At 43.3% G+C, this 19,908-nt stretch overlaps 1 protein-coding gene across 5 annotated transcripts in view; it reads left to right on the top strand.

Moving 5' to 3' along the window:
* Positions 1–19,908, top strand: part of ASPH (aspartate beta-hydroxylase) — a 590,871-nt gene that overhangs the window by 52,833 nt on the left and 518,130 nt on the right. For 2 of the 5 annotated variants that reach the window (XM_069220243.1, XM_069220241.1), the window contains exon 1: positions 7,756–7,900. The exons of the other annotated variants lie outside the window; for them this stretch is intronic. In XM_069220243.1, coding sequence (XP_069076344.1) covers positions 7,885–7,900 — 16 coding nt within the window. In that variant the 5' untranslated portion in view covers positions 7,756–7,884. Of the gene's footprint in view, positions 1–7,755; positions 7,901–19,908 lie in introns of those variants that run through there. 5 annotated transcript variants of the gene reach the window in all.

The following is a 19,908-nucleotide window of genomic DNA, read 5'->3' as shown; positions in this document are numbered from 1 at the left end:
CCGTAGCGGGCTCTACTGGCTATTAAAGGCCCGCTCCCCGCGTTAAATGCCCGAGCCGAAGGCGAGGGCATTTAACAAGGGAGAGGGACTTTAATAGCCGGTAGAGCCCGCTACGGCGGGTTCTAAGCCTATTAGAACATTCTGCCACACAGGGCAGAATGTTCTATTAAAAAAATAATAATAATTCACGGAGCCCGAGGGGATTTAAATCCCCTCGGGCTCCGTGAGGCTTTGTTCACAGCTGTTGCTGTGAACAAAGCGAACATTGGAATGTTGGCGTTGCGGGCTTTTACCGGCCAGTAAAAGCCCGCAGCACTCCATTGTTTTCAATGGAGCCTCCAGCATTCCAATGTTCTAATAATAGGTTGGTGCACCCCATATTCTAGATGTGGTTGGGAAAAATAGAAATCCATGCGAGTGAAATAATTTGTAAAAACTTAATAAAAGTAGATCAGCAAATAAAGATGCTAGCGGGAAATTGAAGTTCAAGAAAAAAATTACTTCTATAGAAATAATAAATCAATACATGCTTAAAAAATAAAACTAAATAATACATATGTGGTTATTGCAATTCCCCACTAAAGCGGTGCCTTCAGGTTACACATTTTAACCTTGACATTTTGGAAGAAAATTCTCTCTTGTTAACTGGATAATTAATATATATTTTTAAACTTAATCAGAACTATTGAATTAGTAAGCACCACGTTGTAGGAAAAACAAATGTTTTGAGTTCTTACTTGAAATATTAAATATTTTGTTGATTGAGAGGCAGTGAAGTTAAGATCTTGGGAGAGCATCCTGTTTCTTAAGGTATTTTTCTTCTTTTTTTTTTTTTTTTTTTAAGGTCTTGGCTTTAGGCATGTTAAGGGGAAATCCGCTATACTAGTGGTAAATTTCAATTGTTTTAATGTGTTTTTTTATCTTGGTTGAGAAATGTCATCCCGAGACAGTACGTTTCGCCCAACTCAGTTGAAGACAGCCAGCAGATCCTAGAGAATAAGAGATCTAGAATATGTAAAGATTAATTTACCACCTGATGCAGAACTGTCTCTGTGCTACATCCAGGTTGGAAAACAGATTGGTATTCATGTGAAAGGTTGTGGTCATAAATGTATTTAAGCTGTATAGTACCACAATTTTATTTACTTTTGCTACAAAGAGGAGACCTGAAAAAAAGTCTGAACTTACTGAAGGCTTCATAATGTATAGATGGACTTTCTGCCAGCTTTTAAACTTGCCTCATTTTAAAACAGGCTGATTTGGAATGGCGCGAGTGTTTAGGTGGTCTTATATTGTTGCATAATTAAGGGAAATTTCATTATGAGATTTTAGTTTTCTTCTTTCTTTAAGGTCAAAACAGATTTTTTTTTTAGGTTATATAATAAAAGTTAAAATTAATTTCTTTAAAAAAAAAAAATCAAATTCCTTCCAGATTTGAAGGTTTCCAAATTGATTGTTGAGAAGAATGGCTTCATTTTCTTTTCAGTGCTGTAAGAGATTTTATTTTTTGTACTAAGTTCTTTGGAAAACCATTTTACAGGTTAGAGTCCAAACTTTTTTTTTTTTTTGAAGTGTCACCTTCACTTTTTTGTTCTTAATCAGGTGGTCTTTATATTGGGATGTCACATTTCCCAAGTTGACTGATGAAGCAGTGATGAGCTTCTTATTGTTGTCTTGTGTGATATTGCTAGCCCCTTAAAGTTGAACATTTGCAGCATGAATATAACCTAAAAGGGGAGGTAAAACCTACTACTAGATCACTTTTCATTTTCCTAACTTACCAGTAAATGACTTTTCCACGGACTCGCTTTCCCATGTCCAGAGGCATGTATTAGCATCTTACCATTCTGCAAACACTTAATTTGAATTGTCCGCATCCTAGAATAGTAAGGTATTTTGTCTGATACAAAATCATATAGTTTACTTTTAAAGAACATGGGTGTCCTCTATTTGGGGCCTGCAATAGTAACCTTTCACAACCTACCTGGAGAAAATGTTTCGCAACTCCTACATTGACATACAGGGACAATTTGTCAAACCTTCATGTGACTTGGGGTCTCCTCCAGCAAAAAATACACACTATTGCTTCTATTGCATTCCTTTGTGGGTGCTTTACTACTGAATAAGGGAGAATGCATTTTACCAGATGCAGTGCAGCATCTGTGAAATCCCTGTACATCTTCCTATTGAAGATGTTGAAAAGCTATGTAGCCTTTTTCCTATGATTTCTGTTGCTGTTTACATATTGGTTAAAGTTCTTCAAGCTTCAGTGTGTAGGTTGTTGGTTTGAAGCCTTTTACAGTGTCACGCTTCTCTAAATCATCTAATGGTTGCTATATGGCAGACTCAGCCCATGAGTAAAGGAGAGTGACCTTAATTTTTTTATAAACCAATTTGAGTGCCTTTTCACTATGTAACACAACAAAAACAGTGCAAACCTCACTTTGCATAGTAATTGCATCATAGACCGAACCATTCATTACATCAGTTTCTCCAGCCCAGTAGCTCCAGCAGTTTGTCCCCCTGAATCACTCCTGCCCCCCACAACCCCCCCCACCCCCCATCCCCACACCTTGTGGAATTTCTGGGAACAATCTCTTGTGAAATAGATTCCTCCTGCTTCACACAACAGTCCATAGCAGACCACCACACCTCTAAAGGTGGAGGATCAGCAGAGTTCCATTCTGTGTCTCTTTTGGCAATCGTGGTGCCCAGCACAACCAAGGTGCGGTCTCCTCTGCTTTCCCCCATGGCTTACAGAAATACCAACAAAGCTGTTTGGGGCGATGGGTCAACAGGTCTCCTCAGTATGAGATATGGTGCAGCAATGACCAGTATTTCATGATCACCGAACAAGACCATACCAAGTGCAAGTAAACACCAGTTTTGTCTTCACAGCGAAAGCATTTGGGTGTTGGATGTTTGTGTGCGCGTTGAAACCTCAGATGCATCAGGTAAGTGATGAGTAAATAGTTTAATTGTATGCCTGGATCATCAAGGATATGGTGAGTTGTCTTTCTTGCATCTCTTCAGTCAATTTCATTGATGGCGCATACCCACATCTCCCACCTCTCCCTAAGCGACACAGAAAGGTCTGGGGAGTTAATGACTAGTGATTTGTAAATGTGGGAAATACTGCTTTTCCCCAATGGGTCCATGAGGATTTTGGCATCCATCGAGTCATATTGGGGTCTCAGATAGTGAGGCACAGTAGGGTAGCAAGGCATGACAGAGTTGTATGTATTTATAGAATTTGTAGTTATGAAGATCAAATTGTACCTGGAACTTCTGAAACTACTTTATGTGAGAACCCTGCCAAACGACCTCCAGCTTTGAGATACCGTTAAGGTCCCATTTGCTAAAGTCCCCCATTTATGTCACATGCTCGAGGCACTTTCCCCACCACAGAGAGTTCTCCAAGGTGGTCCTACAGTCCCACCTGATGTATCTCAATGTTGATCCCCAGGCCAAAAGCACCACCCTAGAGGTCAGGAAGAGAGTGAGGAATGGGGGAGCCATACATCATCCGCAGTATATTGTCGGTCCGGAATCCAGGGTTTTACCGCACTCCAGTGAGCCAGACACTTAACACCTGCATTTGGGGAGCACAAAATACAAGCGTAAATTGGCCATTCCCATTCTCCCGTCATGGGTTGACTGGATGCATTTGTCAAATGCAATACAGGTTGTTTGGTTAGCCCATAGGAACAAACGTATTTTAGCCTGCAGCTTGCACAGTGAACTACTTATGAACTAGATTTGTCAAGCTTCACACCTCTTTGTATTTTAAACAATGGTACTCTGTTCTAGTACTGGGTGCGTGTTTTTAAAATGTTGGGGTCACGTTCAGGGCAGCATGGTAGACCGGTGAACACAAGTGCACACGGTAGTCTCGTTTACTTAATAAAGTATACAATTTTTGGGGGTATTTTGACCTGATGGGGATCTCTCTGTTTAAAGCATGTATGGGTCTTGGGAGGTACATTTTAGTTTTAAAGTAAGAAGCGTTCTTTTGAGAAGTATGAAAGACCTGTGGTCAGGGTTGGTGAGAAGGTTCATCTTTTGGTATTGGATAGGTTTCTTGAATTGTTACGCATATAGGTCTGCACCAAAAGCAGTTGGAGGCATTCTTCAGAGCAGTGGCTCTAACCACTGCACACAGTTACGGGAACTTTTAAACTGACGGTACTTTATCATGCATGTTTCAAAACTATTGTTATTTTTAAAAGCGTTTTTATTTGCTGTATTGTGAATTGTCCTCTTATTTACAAGATGGTGCAAACCCCAGTTAAGAATACCTAGCTCTGAAAATAAGCATATTGCCTCATAAAGCAAAAGTATGTGTCCCAGTTCTCCATATTTGCGAATGAGATGCCTTTAATTTCTCTTTTTTCCTTCACTGTTAAAATTAACGTTTTATTGCAAGTAGGTCAATCCCTTTTAATGCCAAATAATTTCAGGAATGTAAAAGAGGTGTTGCCTGTCTATATACCCCACAAAGCAGTTTTTATCATTTCTGTTAGTATCGCTCGAGAGTCTGATTTGCTTTATCTATTCAGAAATTGTTTTTTTACTATGCACATTTTAAGAACGCCCTCCTGCTGTACATTTCCATTGTGTAAGTGTGGAAAAATGTACAAGGGCCAGAGAATTCGCCTCTAAGCTACCACTTGTATTCATCTGCAGAAGGTACCTACTTCTGTTGAAAGATCTTTCATAGCTTTATGATTTACAATCCTAGCTGAATAGCACCTGAGAATCTTGTGAGGCAAACTGGAAGAGCAGGACGAAAGAACTTCTCACGAGTGAAGCATGTATAGAACATGAGAAGGCAGCATTCCTGACACCAGCGCTATCAGCCATGTTGGAGATCCTGTGGAAGATTTCTTCCTCCTGGGAAGCAATTGGAATACGTTTATAGATTATGCATTGAATGTCAGTAAAAGAGTAACTAGACAAGTTGGCTTATTTCTGCACTATCCAAGAGCGCATTCTTGTTTGCACCCATTATACATGTGCATGCGATCGGGTAACCTGTGTGGATTTCATTTAAACAGTAACATTGTCTGCCTCTAAAATACATTTTCTTCATTCTTACTCTTAATGGTTGACCCTTTGTCAGCAAACGTTCTTTTTTCACATAATGTTTTGTGTTACACACAATGTTTAACATAAGATGTGAGTATCATTGAATATATGCAGCTTCGTATAAATACCGTTCTTGGTGATGTTCTGATTTTTACTTTTTACAAGTAATTGCAGAATGTATTTTCTCTTTATGACATCCAACACATATTCCACAGTTAATTGTTGGAATTTGGTTTTTAGTTCGATCATCTGAGTAGATTTTGGTCTCTGGTTTGTAGTGGAGCCTTGATTATTAGGAAGCTGCGTGGACTAAGCGTTTGACCATGTTCCCTAAAGGATAACAAAAGGTGAGGGAAAGTCAAGAGACTTGATACCATCTTGGTCCATATTACATACAGTTGTAAGAGCTGCTCCATATTTCCCTAATGCACTAACCCCGTGGCAGGTGCGAGTTCATGGCTGCCCTGGGGCAAGGCATTGATGGCAGTAGGGTGCTCTATCCCTGTTTACACCGGATGCACCAGTATAAAGGTGTGCAGTGGCACAAACTGGGACAGTGCTTCTGTTACATAATATGGGCCCAGCTCTTATGAGGAGCAGCTCAGGAATACATGTTTGGGTTCATGGAATAACCTTTACTCTGTCAAGGAGCAGCTCAAAAATAGCTTCTATATTGGGTGTGTGGCATAAATCATTGGTCCAATGAGCAACAGTTCAAAGAATAGACACTTTTTGTATGCATTGCATTGACCAGGAATACCTCAAGGATATGAAAGGGTGCTCTGGAGGGATGTGAGAGCCTAGGACCCGTGTTCAAGAGATTACACAAAGTATGTGATTAGAATTTTCCGTGGAATAGTATTGCTGGGATTAGAAGTCTAGGATATAGTCTGCGGGAGGAAGGTTCAGGAACTTAAATTAACTTTATGGGAGCGGATTTCCTTCAATTCCATCCCTCTAAATGTGGAAATGTTTCATTGCCTTTTGAAAGGCTAAATGCATCCATGCTTGAACAATTTTAAGGTTATTGTGAGGTTTACTTTGGATGTCAATTTAGATGTGTAAATCATTAGATCAAATAACTTTTTCATTAATCTTGAAAATAACATTTGTTAGTGGTGGTCCACTTTTGTATTAAATTGATGTTCTTTTAAAAGAAAACCATTTGAAGCCATGCATATTATCCTCGTTTTTAACAAGACTAAATTGGATTGCACAAAAAGCACAGTTTCTTCCCATCCACTGTAGCTGGTACTATTGAATTACATCCCTACCTTGATAAGCCACATATCCAGTGTCAGAGGTTTAATACTTTTTTAGCATCTAGCCATTGCCACCCTGCGAATTAGAACATCGGAGATCACTAGTTCCATTTAGGATTATCCATTTCATTCCACTCTGTAGGTTTCAGACCCAGTAGAATCAGCTTGGATCCCCTGAACAAGGAGTGACTAGAATACTGCTGAGGCGTTCCATAAAGGAAAATGAACCACGTTAAGAATTTTGAGACTGTACAGTCTATAGCATACTTTCTCTTCCTGGCCCCTACATTTATGATTTCTTCCGTCCTTTAAGTCCTCCAAAAGGTCCTGACGCTATGTGAGTTACTTTGCGTAAATGTAAATTTCGCCCTGGCATGGTTTTAAATTACAAGAGTGCTGAATGTTTATAGAAGCGGTCCGTCATTCGAGGACTAAGTCTGGAAGCTGTGGGTGGAACAGAGCAATACTAGTAAGAATACTGAGAAGACCAGGGCTAAGCTACATGTAGTCGCCTGTGTGGAGTCAAAAGCAGTGCTGTTACTTAGACCTACCAGACCTCATCTAATATCAGAACTTGCAGCTTGCACGGGATCAGGCAGAGGTTGTGGTCCTGAGTGGAAAGCTAAGCCTCTGTTTTTTTTCAAGGCCGGTTCATCAGTTACTGCATTTCATTGCGTGTATTTTAAGCATACGATAAAACGTAGTTTGAGTCCTGGTAAACCAGGGAAACGTGTGGTCTTCACCTGCATACTGTTGCAGTGCTCCTCGTGCATGGGCTGCGTAGGAAAACGCCCCAGGGCTTCTCTATGTATAGCAGGATTTCTTTCACTTACAACACTTTTTGTCTTGCTTGTTCTCTTAATTGCTTCGTACCTAAGTTAAAAGCTTTGCACGAAACTCAGACTCGCCTTGCGGCTGTATAAAGCGCAACACAATTGAAAGTAAGCTGAATAATTACGAGGGAAAATTAAGGCACTGGTGACATAACGTTCTCATCCAAAAATAAATTATAATTGCATTTTCTCTGTTATGTACTTATAAGGCAGAGATGGACAACGTTGTTAGAAACTACAATTGGTTTTGGAATGGGACTGAAAAAGCACGGTTCTTGGTAGAAAGCCAGGCCTCACTGAAATCACACAGGCCAGTCTTTTGTGGAGACATTTAGTTTTTTCTTTCCATAGGACTCTGGACCTCCGAGACTTTGGCGTATCGGGGTCTACATAAACTAAAACCCAGTCTCCCCACTGCACTGTCGTTTAATTTCGCTTGGCGGGTCTCGCCTAAATGGCCCCCCGGCCGGAATGTCCTGCTAGCAAGTGCTTTGCCGGGGCTGGATTTCCATATGAGTGCTTGGAGAAGTTTGGCACACGCGGAGGGGACTTCTAAAAATAACCTCGGCGCGCGCTGTTCGGGCAGGTCCGGTTTCTGGTTCTAGCTGAGTTGGCTGCGCGGAGTTTTACTGTCACTGCAGCAAGAGCGCGGTGGTTTGGGCAGTACACGGTTTTAATACTCATGGATACAGGGCACCGACATGGCTGAAGACACAGGTAAAATCTGAATTTTGTAACGTTAATGTCTAAACTATTTTGAGAGGGTTTTTGTTGTCTCTTGATTTCGAATGGGTTAGAACTGCCGGGGTTCTCATTAGTCTAGTTTCCCACTCTTCATCTCAAGCCAAGCTCAAACGGGGGACATGTTACAGAAACACCGGGGGGCTTTAGCTGGCTTGTCAGACTGATTTTCAAACTGATAGCTTTTCCATGGTAGACGTGTTATGAGCGGTGCTTCTTGATAGAAAGTTGAGCTGGCTTTTGAAATCGGCAACTATTTTGACTGCGGACTTTCTGTAAATTTACGGCCTTTCGTCGAGACGTGCAATCTCACCTCTGCATTGTAGCACTTTGATGCATAAGTGAGCGAAACGCCTATTGTGTGCTCGGTGGGGCGAGCAGGACCGAGAAATAAACCTAATGCTGGCGAATCGTTTCATCTGGCCTATTTTCATTTGAGTTGGCCTACTTTCTAGACGGCTGCACTGAAATCTGAAACACGAGCCACACTTGTTCTAAATCTTGGGAATGGGACAGGACTGCATCAGTGTACCAGGCACCAAATAGTCACGGATTTAACAGAAAGAACGCGTCCTAAACTCTTAAATTTGTACCCTTCTTTTCTTAACTAATCGCGGAGTGTGAATAGTTGAGGCCGGTATATTATTATTATTTTTTTTTTTTTTAATTAAACCTGAATTTAACGCATCGCGTCAGCGTGGTCTGGGGTGACTGTGTATGCTTTGCTGGCTAGAAGCCCTCTTGGTTTGGGAGCTTGGATGTTTGCCCAGCCCTCTACTGTGGGCCATCGACGTCACTGCTTTTTGTAAGAGTAAATGGATACCAATGAACAACTGAAGGTGCGAAGGACATCGTTTTATGTGCAAAACGTTTGACTTTGGCAGTTTTATCACCCCGCTGTGCATGCTTCTGAATTGTATCATGAATAGCCCGAGTGAAAATACTTCGTTCGAGAATGCATTTGTAGTAGAGGGTACATACAAATCTGAAAGAAAAGAACACGTGCACTTTCACCTCCTTTTTTAGCTACCCTATAGTTTAAATTAATGTCGACTCGTTTTTTTTGTAATTTAAAGGTAAGGATTTTTCAAAGTTGACAGAACTTTTTTTGTCTGTGCTTGACCTTGTTCATTCTGTCTCGGTCTGTCCTTCCTTCCGTCCGTCCGTCCTATCTCCATAACTGGGTGGCAGTCTACAGTGATTGACACGGTTGCTCTGCCCCCTCTCAGATTGTTTTAGCGGTATTATCTGGCCGCTTCTCCACATGATCCAGGTCCCTTAATTCACATGTCACAAATCCTGTGCCTCAGGGCTGTATGTATCCTCTTTCCAGCATATTTTATTACATTGGTAGACCGATGGAGGGCATTTTTAAACCGCTGGAACAGCTTGCAAGTGTATGCCACAGATTCATATTATGCACGCCCCAATGCTACTTTTAGTTTCTCTAGTCCTGGATCACTACCATCCGACCTCCATTATTTCACATGAAATCGCTGCAAACTGGAGCCTACACAGAATGTTCTCCGTTTGCACAGATGATCTTGATCTTGATCTTGAGTGAAACATTGAAAAATACTAGTTGTTTTTTCAGTTTGCAAACATACTATCTCTACTCAAGGCACACCTTTACCCTGTCATTTTCTACTTTGATCACGTGTGGCACCAATCCTAGAGGATTCATTTTGTACGTGACCATTCTTCTCCGGCCGGTAAACATGCCTAACTCTCCCTTCATTTATTTGTCCTTTGTCAGACTGGTGTGTGTGTTTAAAAACTTGAAATTGTCATCATTCATCCCAATTCATAACCTGCAATCCTATACTACCTCTGTCAACAGTGCTCTTCCTGAACTGCAATCCACCCTCCAAATACTGAACCCAATTACACTACACCTCCAAGGCACACACTCTACTTGCACCTACAGTCTTCTAATCTTCAAGGTATGATTTCTTCTGCAACAAAAAACTCCTAAAGATTTATACTTTTTTTAGTGTCATTCTGGGACTGTTCTTAATATATTTAAGACTGGTGGGATCAGCTCTTCAAAAAAAACACACACAAAAAAAACATTTAATTACCTTCAGTGCTGATTTATGTTTTAATTTTTTTCTGTATGCACTTCTCAAATGCCGGCTCTCTCCACCTATAATTGGATTCACCCACCTCTGTTTAGCCAGTTGTATGGTATTTCTTGTTGTTGTTGACCCCCCTCTTACAGTCCTTCTAATTATTTAGGGTTTGTTTTTGCTAGTTGTCTTCTTGCTGTCTACAATGCCTTAATAGATTTGCTTTTTTACTACACATTTTGTGACCTAGGCATCTAAATAATTACTTTGCTTTCTAATTGATTAACCTCTCCTCCTAAAACCCTTGCCTCCTGTCAAAAGCTGAATCAGAGGTAAACTAGTTTTTAGTGGAATTCATGATCCGCACTGGAAGTCCCTTTTAATCTCACCTGATTTAAAATATTTTTTTCCTTTAAATGTTAATTTATTTGAGATGTGTCCTCATCCTATTTGTTTTTCAGTATTCTTCACAGGCCACTATTTGGCACCCCTAGTCTTCTGGTGCTCTCTTGTTTGATTACTCACTCCACTTCAAAGGTACAATAATTCCTTCTCTGCCACCCACCCTCATATTTCCTCTGGAACTCTGGCTTGACAGTCTCCCACATCGGCTTCTTGAGATGATTGACCTCAATTATTATATCATCGGAGGCTTCAATTCCTTCTTGCAACCATCATTCCTTAAGAAATGTTCACCTTTCACATTGTTTTCATTCCAAAACACACTGCAGTGTTCCTTTTTTTGTCCTGATAGGCTTTCCTTCTCTGTGCTTGTCAGACCCCCTTCACAGCAGCCATTGAACAGGCAGAGGCTCCTGGGCAACAACTGTGGTGTGGCTGACATGGTTCGCCACGTGTGCCCGGAGGCCCATCACACTGTAAATCTACAAAGTCAGCCAAGTACGCCCTTTGCAGAATAGACTCTCAATGTAGTAAGTGTGAGTACTGAAAAGCTTTTCTAGAAGTGTAAGGAAATGCCTCTTTTTGCATGGTCACACCCACGTTTGGAGTGATGCTGTTGTTTTTTTTACTCTGAGAGCGCACTGAGGTCTGCAGTACACCCAAGTGGCAAGGACTGACTTACAAGTCCCTCATATATGGTACCCAGGGTATGTAAGGCAGAGTTTTCACTCAGGGCTGCAGCACTATTCGTGCTACCCTGTGTGGGACAAAGTACAAAATGGCCCCCAGCCTGCTATTGCAAACTGGAAGGACAGTGTTTTTACTGCAAGTTCGGCTTTGCCATTTACACCAATGGCAAAGCCACCCTAACAAGACAGATCAGTCTCTCCATAGGGTTCCCCATAGAGCCCTATGGCGGGAGCTGTAATTTGTTAAGTAGGACATATATTTTTAGTAGGTATTAACAGCAACACTTCCAAATTGTCCTTTTGATGTGGTTAAATTCAGTAGCCCCATTGGCTAACACAGGATTACTGGTTGGCATCCCAACCCATTTAACTCCTGAATGGAGTGCCTACCTGGGTCATGTAAGATATGAAATTAATTGAAACGTTAAACCTGACGTGATGCCCAGGTTGAAATTAATACCACTGTTAAAGTTAAGTATCTTTCAGGAAGCTGCCACTCTTTACTCCAGCTATCCCAGAGGCCTCACAAAGTCCCTGGCACAAAGATAGCTGACTACCTAAGGAGATGTGTGAATGACTCCTCTGCACAGAGTGAGGTGTCATCTCCTCTCCCAGGATGGCTAAAAGGCGAGCTTCAATGGTGAAGCTGTCTTTGAGAGGCAGGTAGCGCCAGTACACTGGAGCAGGATGCCTTTTGTTCCTACCGACAAAGTAGAGACTGGGTCCATAAGGGAAGACTCTTCCCCCTATCCCCCTCCCCAAAACATGTTCTACCAAGGGCGTGTAGCCTTTTGGTAGCCAAACCTCTAGGGTGGGCTACCAAGCGCCTGATGACGGAGAAAGGGTTGTGCCATCTTGAAGAGGTGGTAAGAATGTGGCACTGTAGGATAGACAGATGCTACATCACAGTCGCTTCATCACTAGGTAGGAATGGAACTCAGTAGCCCGCGCGGTCTCGTCTGGCCACTTTCCTGGGATAAATATGGCGCTTATGGCACTCTGACCCTCAGATAATGCTAGAATCTGAGATAGAACCAAAAAAGGATTGCCCAGCTGCCCTTAGACTCACACAGAGAGGCTGCACCGTCTGATGTACTGTACATGCTGCACTTTAGGCTAGCAAAGTTTGGACTGTGCCTGCGGCTCCTGGCTTGGAGTGAAAAGTTGATTTCCCAGCCCCAACCTATTGCAGTGACTCAGGATCGGTCAGCTGATCTCCTGGAACAAGCTCCAGGGATACAAGAGCTGAAGTAGCCCAAACTGACAAGTTGGTATCCACCGCAGACGTTTTGTCCCTTCCAGTCGCCTGGAACCAAAGAGAACAAATATGAGATAGCCAAAAGTTGGACCAGAGTTTGCCTGATCCAAGAGTGCTTTCCAAGTCTAGATTTGTTGCACCCAAGGGACTCTATCTTCCACCTAAGTCTTTCACCCCAACTGCAGTGCAGACTGACCAGTAGCCCAGAATCAGCTGGCCTGCTACTGCAACATAGAGGACTTCGAGTAATCCCGATCTCTGTGGCCAAGTTTGTCCCACTTCATCCTTGGACTGATGAGCACCCACAGACACCTCCTTTGACCGCACCACAACCCGGAGCATCCTTTGCCTGCATCCTACAGCATTGGGACCACTCCGTTGAAGTATGTGGCGGTTGTCCTGTAAAGGTTGGATCTTGCTTCCAAAATGCTCTGATGGACAGGGAACAGTCCAAAGTATCCACTCTGGTCCCCTATACCTCTGTCCTGTTGGAATTGGTCGTCCCAACTTAGGATGCAGTAGCTGAACTGTTTCAAAATTTTCAAAATTTTCTAAAATTTTTGTTGACCAATGCTTGTTTGTGGTTCCATTTAACATCTGTATCTCTTGAACCCTCCTTTTAATGTTGTTAATCATGGTCTCTAAAAATGTATACAAATATAATCTATTTTTATAAATTGGTGTCCTCTTTTGTGTGGCGTTTCTTTCTTATTCCTTTGTTTGGTCCTGTTAAATGCTTCCGTTACACATAAATCATTTGCTAAGCCTTAGTACTTGCAGTCACAGGTACCCAGGGTTGAGTGAGGTTAAGTAAACAAGCCTAACTGGACCCAAGGCAGTATTTGTGCGTGTACTTCACGATAGGGCCACACAGCCAAATCATGCGATACACCCAAATCCACATTGGGAGGTAGTGTGGGGTGAGAGACTTAGGACTCATATAGTTAAACCGTCAACAATACATCACTGTTCAGCCAAGTGCTTGTATTTTTAATAAAGCAAATGCTTTTATATCTCAGCAGAAGGGAGTACTCCATAATTGGGTGAGGATACAACTACAAGTTTAAACCCCTGGGTTTTTAACAAAGCACTGCACCCTCTACTGTACTCTCCTCCCAGCTTTACAGTGCTCCTCCCACCAGTATCTGTGGTAGCCCGCCAGCAAATCAAGTTTAAGCAATTTATGCAGGCTTAGACACTGGTGCAAGTTCCTACTGTAGACTCATCTTAGTGCATTGATATTAGAGTCTTTAGGTGGCCAGGCCTTGTGTTTACCTGCTTAACATAGACACTGTTTGCCTGGTATTGGAGAGGGAGCATGTCAGCTTACAAGTCTGTCTTTGGCGTCTCTCTGTTGTGGTCGATGTCTTGCTCCACTGTGACTGTTGAATGTATCAATATGGCAGGCTGGAATAGCCGTTGCTTGTCTTAGGCAGTTCCGCAGCCCTGGGCAGTTTAGTGGTTGCTATTCCTTCACATTTGTGTTCTTGCAGCCAGGCTGATGCGTGCTCTTATTCAGTAGTTGCATCATCCAGGCTGAGGCAGGTCTCCTGGTTTAGTGACTGCTACTTGGGGATTGCACTACACATTTGTAGCTGCAGCACCAAGTAATTTAGAATACAGGGGTGCCGAACAGCATGTTTTTGCTGGACTCCGTGTCTTCATTAAGAACCACGTTCTCAATCCCTAGTGACACAGGTTGGTTTCTGAGATGCTCCCACTCAGCAGTTGGCATCTTCTGGGTGTTCAAAACAACGGTAAGATGGCTCACTTTCTCCTACTCAACAGTCTCTCCTCCTGCAGCGCCAGGTACTTTCCTTCCCTCTCTGAGAATAAATGCAGGCTTCTAGGAGTGAGGCAGACCCACAGTTTATCCAGCAAGATGCCCAGGCTTCAGGTTATGGCCTCTCACCTCTGGGAGACTGACAACAGCCCAGGTGACACAACAGCTCTTCAGGTTCTCTTCGGGACAATCCCTTTCTTAGTCAAGAAGAATTTAGAACTGTAACAAACTCGAGCGGTTTCATACAAAGTTTTCGGTGGATTAGATCTGTTCTGAAAAGTGCTAGCTTTATCAAGCAGACATGCCCCAGTCTTCCACCTCCTGCAGCAGCCGTTTTATATCTAACAGTGTAGCCACGCCTCTAGTTAGGGAGGCAACAGCGTGCCTATTGTTAAGATCCATTTTTGGCACATTACTGTGTCTTCTAGTCCACTGTTTACCGCAGTAGATCATACAAATACATGTTCTGCACTTCATTAATAATAAATGTTCTGTGTTAGGGCCGAAATGAGCAGTAAACTCTTCCTTCCTAAAAACGGCATAGAAATTCTGAAATATATCTTCGAAGTTAAAGAAAGAGGCTGCTATGGCATTGTTTCTAAGTTGCATGACCGGATGGACAGTTATTTGGTGAGCTTTTAACCCCTTTGTTACTAAGTCTTTTCCCCCTCCTGTGCTAAGCTTTTCTTTGGATATTTGGGGTAGTTTGTGCTTAGGCCCAATAACATTTTGCCCACATAAGCTATCCACGCCAAATTTGCATCCTTTTTTGCCAACATCCTGGGGATTCTGTAGGGACCCAGGGTTTGTGGATTTCCCTGAAAAGGGACTGAGAAATTAGCCAAAATACAGCAAAATATTTTGTTTTCTTTTTTTGGGACAAATGGGGAAAAAGTGCTGCAGAAGAAAGCATCTGTTTTTTCCCCTGCAAATGGAATCAACAAAGGTTTTGTGGTGATAAAATCACCATCTTCCCAGCTTTCGGGTACAAGCAGATTTTGCCATTTTACTGGGACATACCCCATTTTCCCTTTGTTTTTTTTTTTTTTTGTGTGCTTTTACCCTCCTTCTAGTTAGTGACAGAAATGGGTGTGAAAACAATGGTGGATCCCAGAAAGCTATACAGTTCCTGTAAAGTAGACAAAATTCCAAATTCAGCAAGGGGTCATTTGTGTAGATCCTTTAAGGTTTTGCTATAGAAAGTAACAGTTGGAATAAAAAAAAATGAAATTTAGTTGAAAAAAAACCTGCCATTTCTGTCTACATTTTCATCTGTAACTTTTTTCAGCCATGAAAGATTTTTGAAAACAATATACAGTTACGTCCGCTGTACCCTTTTAGTTGCGGGTCAGAAGTTATTTGTACATCTTTGAATTTGTGGGTACACATACTAGCATGTGAATTAGGGGGCATTGCTCAAAATGACTTCTTTCTTCACACTGTCTTATGTTTGGAAGGCGCAAATGCAGAGCAAGACAGTTGCCAATAACATGTTTTCTGCTATTCTGTGTTCCCCCAAGTCTCCTAGTAAAAATAGTACCTCCTTGTGTGGGTAGGCCGAGTGTTCGCAACAGGAAACAGCCCAAAATGGAATGTGGACACATCACATTTTTCCACTGAAAATTGAATCTACAATGTGCCTACCAGTGGAATTTGGGCTCTAGCTCAGCCGTCACCTACGGAAACCTATTAAACCTGTACATTTGTGAAAACTAGACACCTAGGGGAATCCAGGATATGGTGATTTGGCACATTCTTCTGCCCATGATCCCTTGCAAACCTCCAACATTTTTCTAAACACTTTTTTCTCATTTCTGTAGTGCAAAGTTCCGGAGTCCGAGGGGAGCCACAAACTTAATTCCTCCCAGCATTCCCCCAAGTCTCCCAATAAAAATGGTACTCCAATTGTATGGGTAGGCCTAATCCCCGCAACAGAAAATGCCCCAAAACGTAACGTGGACCCATCACACTTTTTTCCACTGAAAACGGACTTGTTTTTTGCAATGTGCCTAGCTGTGATTTTTGGGCTCTAGCTCAGCCAGCACCTTGGGAATTCTTAGATCTGGCAGCTTTTTGGCGTGTCTCCCCTGTCTTTTTGCTTTCTGACCTCCTGGTTTTGGACTCTGTTTTTGCTGGTTTATTGTCTCTGCGCACTTTACCACTGCTAATCAGTGCTAAAGTGCAAGTGCTCCTCATATAAATGGTACTGTGGATTGGTTTATCCATAATTGGCATATTTGATTTACTAAGAAGTCCCTAGTAACGTGCTCTAGAGGTGCCCAGGTCCTGTGATTCAAATGTTACTAGTGGGCATGCAACACTGGTTGTGCCACCCACATTAGTAGCCCTGTAAACATGACTCAGACCTGCCATTGCAGTGTCTGTGTGCAGTTTTAAACTGCCAATTCGACTTGGCTTGTGTACCCACTTGCCAGGCCTCAACCTTCCCTTTTATTGCATGTAAGGCACCCCTACGTTAGGCCCTAGATAGCCTCATGGTCAGGGTATAGTGTATGTTTAAGGTAGGACATATACTAGTGTGTTTTAAATGTCCTAACATTGAAATACCGCCAAGTTTGGTTTTCACTGTGTAAGGCCTATCTCTCTCATAGGTTAACATGGGGGCTGCCTTTAAATATCCTTAAAGTGCAGATTCTCTTTGAGAGTAGATAAAAAAGTGGAGTTTAGGGTGTCTAAGCTCACAATTTAAAAATACATCTTTCAGTGAAGTTGGTTTTTAGATTGTTAGTTTGAAAATGCCACTTTTAGAAAGTATGCATTTTCTTGCTTAATCCATTCTGTGACTCTGCCTGTTTTTGGATTCCCCGTCTCGGTCAGTTTGACAGTTGGGCTGTTCACACCTCTCCTCTAGACAGTGACACAAAGGGGGCTGGGGTGTAGCCTGCATATCTCGATAGCCATCTGTGATGGAGGGGAGGGGAGGAGTGGTCACTCAAACCTGAAAGGACTGTGTCTGCCCCCACACAATGCAGTCTCTGACCCCCTGGTGAGTGTCTAGGGCCTGGACAAGGAAGGATCTTGCAAACACTTGAGACTTTGCTTTGAAGGAGAAATTGGGTATAAAAAGGGCACCCAAAACCCCAGACTTTTAGAATCTTTCTGGAATCAAGAGTAACCTCTGCCCAGGAGAAGAGCTGAAGGAGGAGTACTGTCCCTTTGCTGTGTTGCTTTGCTGGACTGGCCTGCAGTTGCTGCTTCTGCCTGAAGAGTGCAAAGGGTGAACTTTGCTGTGTGTCCTGCTTGAGAAAATTCTCCAAGGGCTTGGAATAGGGCTTGCCTCCTGTTGGAAGTCTCAGGGACACCAAAGACTTCAGTTTCCTCGACCTGCAGCACTGGGAACTGTGATTTCTGCTGTTCAAGAGGAGAAACCCCCGCAACGCTGCTGGCCTGCACAGTGACCTGCCGACGCCACACGGAGTTGCATTGCGCCGCTTCGCACCGCGACCCTGGTCTCACCAACGCTGCAATCGGACCACTTCACCGAGCTGCTGCTCGCACAGCGACCTGTGGGCCCCGCACTCCGGGATCACCTGCTCACACTGCAGCCTGGGCATCCCCGATGATGCCGCTCCTGCTGACACCGGCGCCACTGCCTGTGCCGTGGCCTGTGGACACCGCTTGTGAGGTACACGAAGCACCGTCCCATCCCGCACCGCAGCCCCGGTCCACCGACGCCAGCACCATCGAGTCCTGTGTCGTCACCAGGTATCCTGCCTGCACTGTGGCCTGTGGACACAGCTCATGAGGGTCATGAAGCAGCACCCCGCACCGCTGGCTTGGGCCTACCAACGACAGTGCTTCAGCGACGATTACGCTGCCTGCACCGTGACCTGTGGACACCGCGCGTCGCACCGCCCCGCTTCACACCGCAGCCCTGGTCTCACTGACGCCGCTGGGCGCCGTCACCGAGCCACTGCCTGCAACGTGACCTGTGGGCACCACACATCGCATCGTCCCGCTTCGCACCTCAGCCCCGACGCCATCCACGCCGGCGCACCTGACTTCATCAGTGTGGAGTTTGATCTGCAACATGTGTGACCTCAAGGGCCCGACGACTCCTGCACCGACACCGCAATGTCAGTGACGCCGCTCTCCGGAGCTCACTGTGAGGATCATGACGACCTGCAAATCCAAGATAGTGTTTGCAGGTCTTCCCGATACTGTAGCTGGCCCGCAAGACTGCAGCCGGCCTAAACTGTTGGTTTTGTTGATCACGACGCCATGATAGCCCCAGGTGGAGCTTTCGACTTCGAGGAACTGTAGTTTTGAGTAGATCTTGCAGAATTCATATTTTTCTTACTGTATGTTGGATTTTTATCTTATTTTGGTCTTGTTTTAAATAGATAAATATTGGCTATTTTTCTAAAACTGGTGTGGTGTCCTTTTGTAGTGTTTTCACTTATTACTGTGTGTTATGTGCAAATATTTTACACATTGCTTCTGAGATAAGCCTGACTGCTCATGCCAAGCTACCAAGGGGGTGAGCTGGGGTTATCTGAGCGTATATCTCCCTTATCCTGACTAGAGTGAGAGTCCCTACTTGGACAGGGTGCAAACCGACTGTCAACTAGAGACCCCATTTCTAACAGGAATTCTAGCAGACTTGTACATTTTTGAAAACTAGATACCTAGGAGAATCCAGGATGGGTTGGGTTGTGTGGCTCTTACCACATTTTTCTACCCAAAATCCCCTGCAAACCTCAATTTGGTGAAAAAACAAACAAACAAAAAAAAACCTTTTCCTCACTTTTCTGCCGTGCAAAGTTCTGGAGTCTAAGGGGAGCCACAAGCTTCCTTCCAACCAACATTTCCCCCAAGTCTCTTGATTAAAAATGGTACTTCACTTGTGTGGGAGGGCCAAGTTCCTGCGACAGGGAAGAGCCAAAAACATGTAGACTTTGAGAGGGCACCAAAGTGTGTTCATAAGCGCAGCTTTTTTCATATGTTTTTAATCTGATTCTGCTTTGGGCACCCACAGAAGTGTAGTATCATTTTTATTGGGAGACCAAGAGATATGCTGGGGGGGTAGAAGATTAATGGTTTATTTCAGCTTCTTGGAGAATATGGTACAGAAATGAAAGGAAAATGTGTGATTTTGGTAACGTTTTGAGGTTTGCAGGGCATTGTGGGTAAGAAGACTTATTGGGATCCATGAGAGGCACACCACCCTGTACTCTCCTCTGTGTCTAGTTTTTGAACATATCTAGAATTTGTATATTTTCCCTAGACAACTAGCGAGCACTCCACCAAGTCACTTACTTCTGTGATGTACCAAGCACTCTAATTGTGGAAAAAAGCCCTTAGGTTTTGTTAAAAAGACCCCTCACCCACCAGCCTAGGTGGTGGCATGCTTCATCATTGGGATTCCACCCGAGACACCTAGCATGCCAGGGGTGTGCTTCAGTGCCCGATTACAGCGGAGCTGTTTTTTTTTTTTTTTTCCCCGTGGGTTGGATCCCCAACTAAGAAGAGAAATGTAATGAAATGGTCTTATGATTACACACCAATATGGCATGTTTTTAATAGTGGTAACCGTGGGCAAGGGTTAAAAACAGTGATTTTCATAATTTGAGTGTTTGGGACATCATAGAAGTAAGAGACTTGGTAGTGTGCTTGCTTCTTGTGGTAGTTCATAGTAATTTGGAAAGTGAACTCTCTTTCTCTCTCTTCTCTCTCTCTTTCTCTCTCTTTCTCTCTCTCTTTCTCTCTCTCTCTCTCTCTTTCTCTCTCTCTCTCTCTCTTTCTCTCTCTCTCTCTTCTCT

Source organism: Pleurodeles waltl, chromosome 2_2 (assembly GCF_031143425.1).
Source record: "Pleurodeles waltl isolate 20211129_DDA chromosome 2_2, aPleWal1.hap1.20221129, whole genome shotgun sequence".
NCBI lineage: Eukaryota > Metazoa > Chordata > Amphibia > Caudata > Salamandridae > Pleurodeles > Pleurodeles waltl.
Note: the sequence above shows the minus strand (reverse complement) of the source record. Positions and strands in the feature narration are given on the sequence as shown.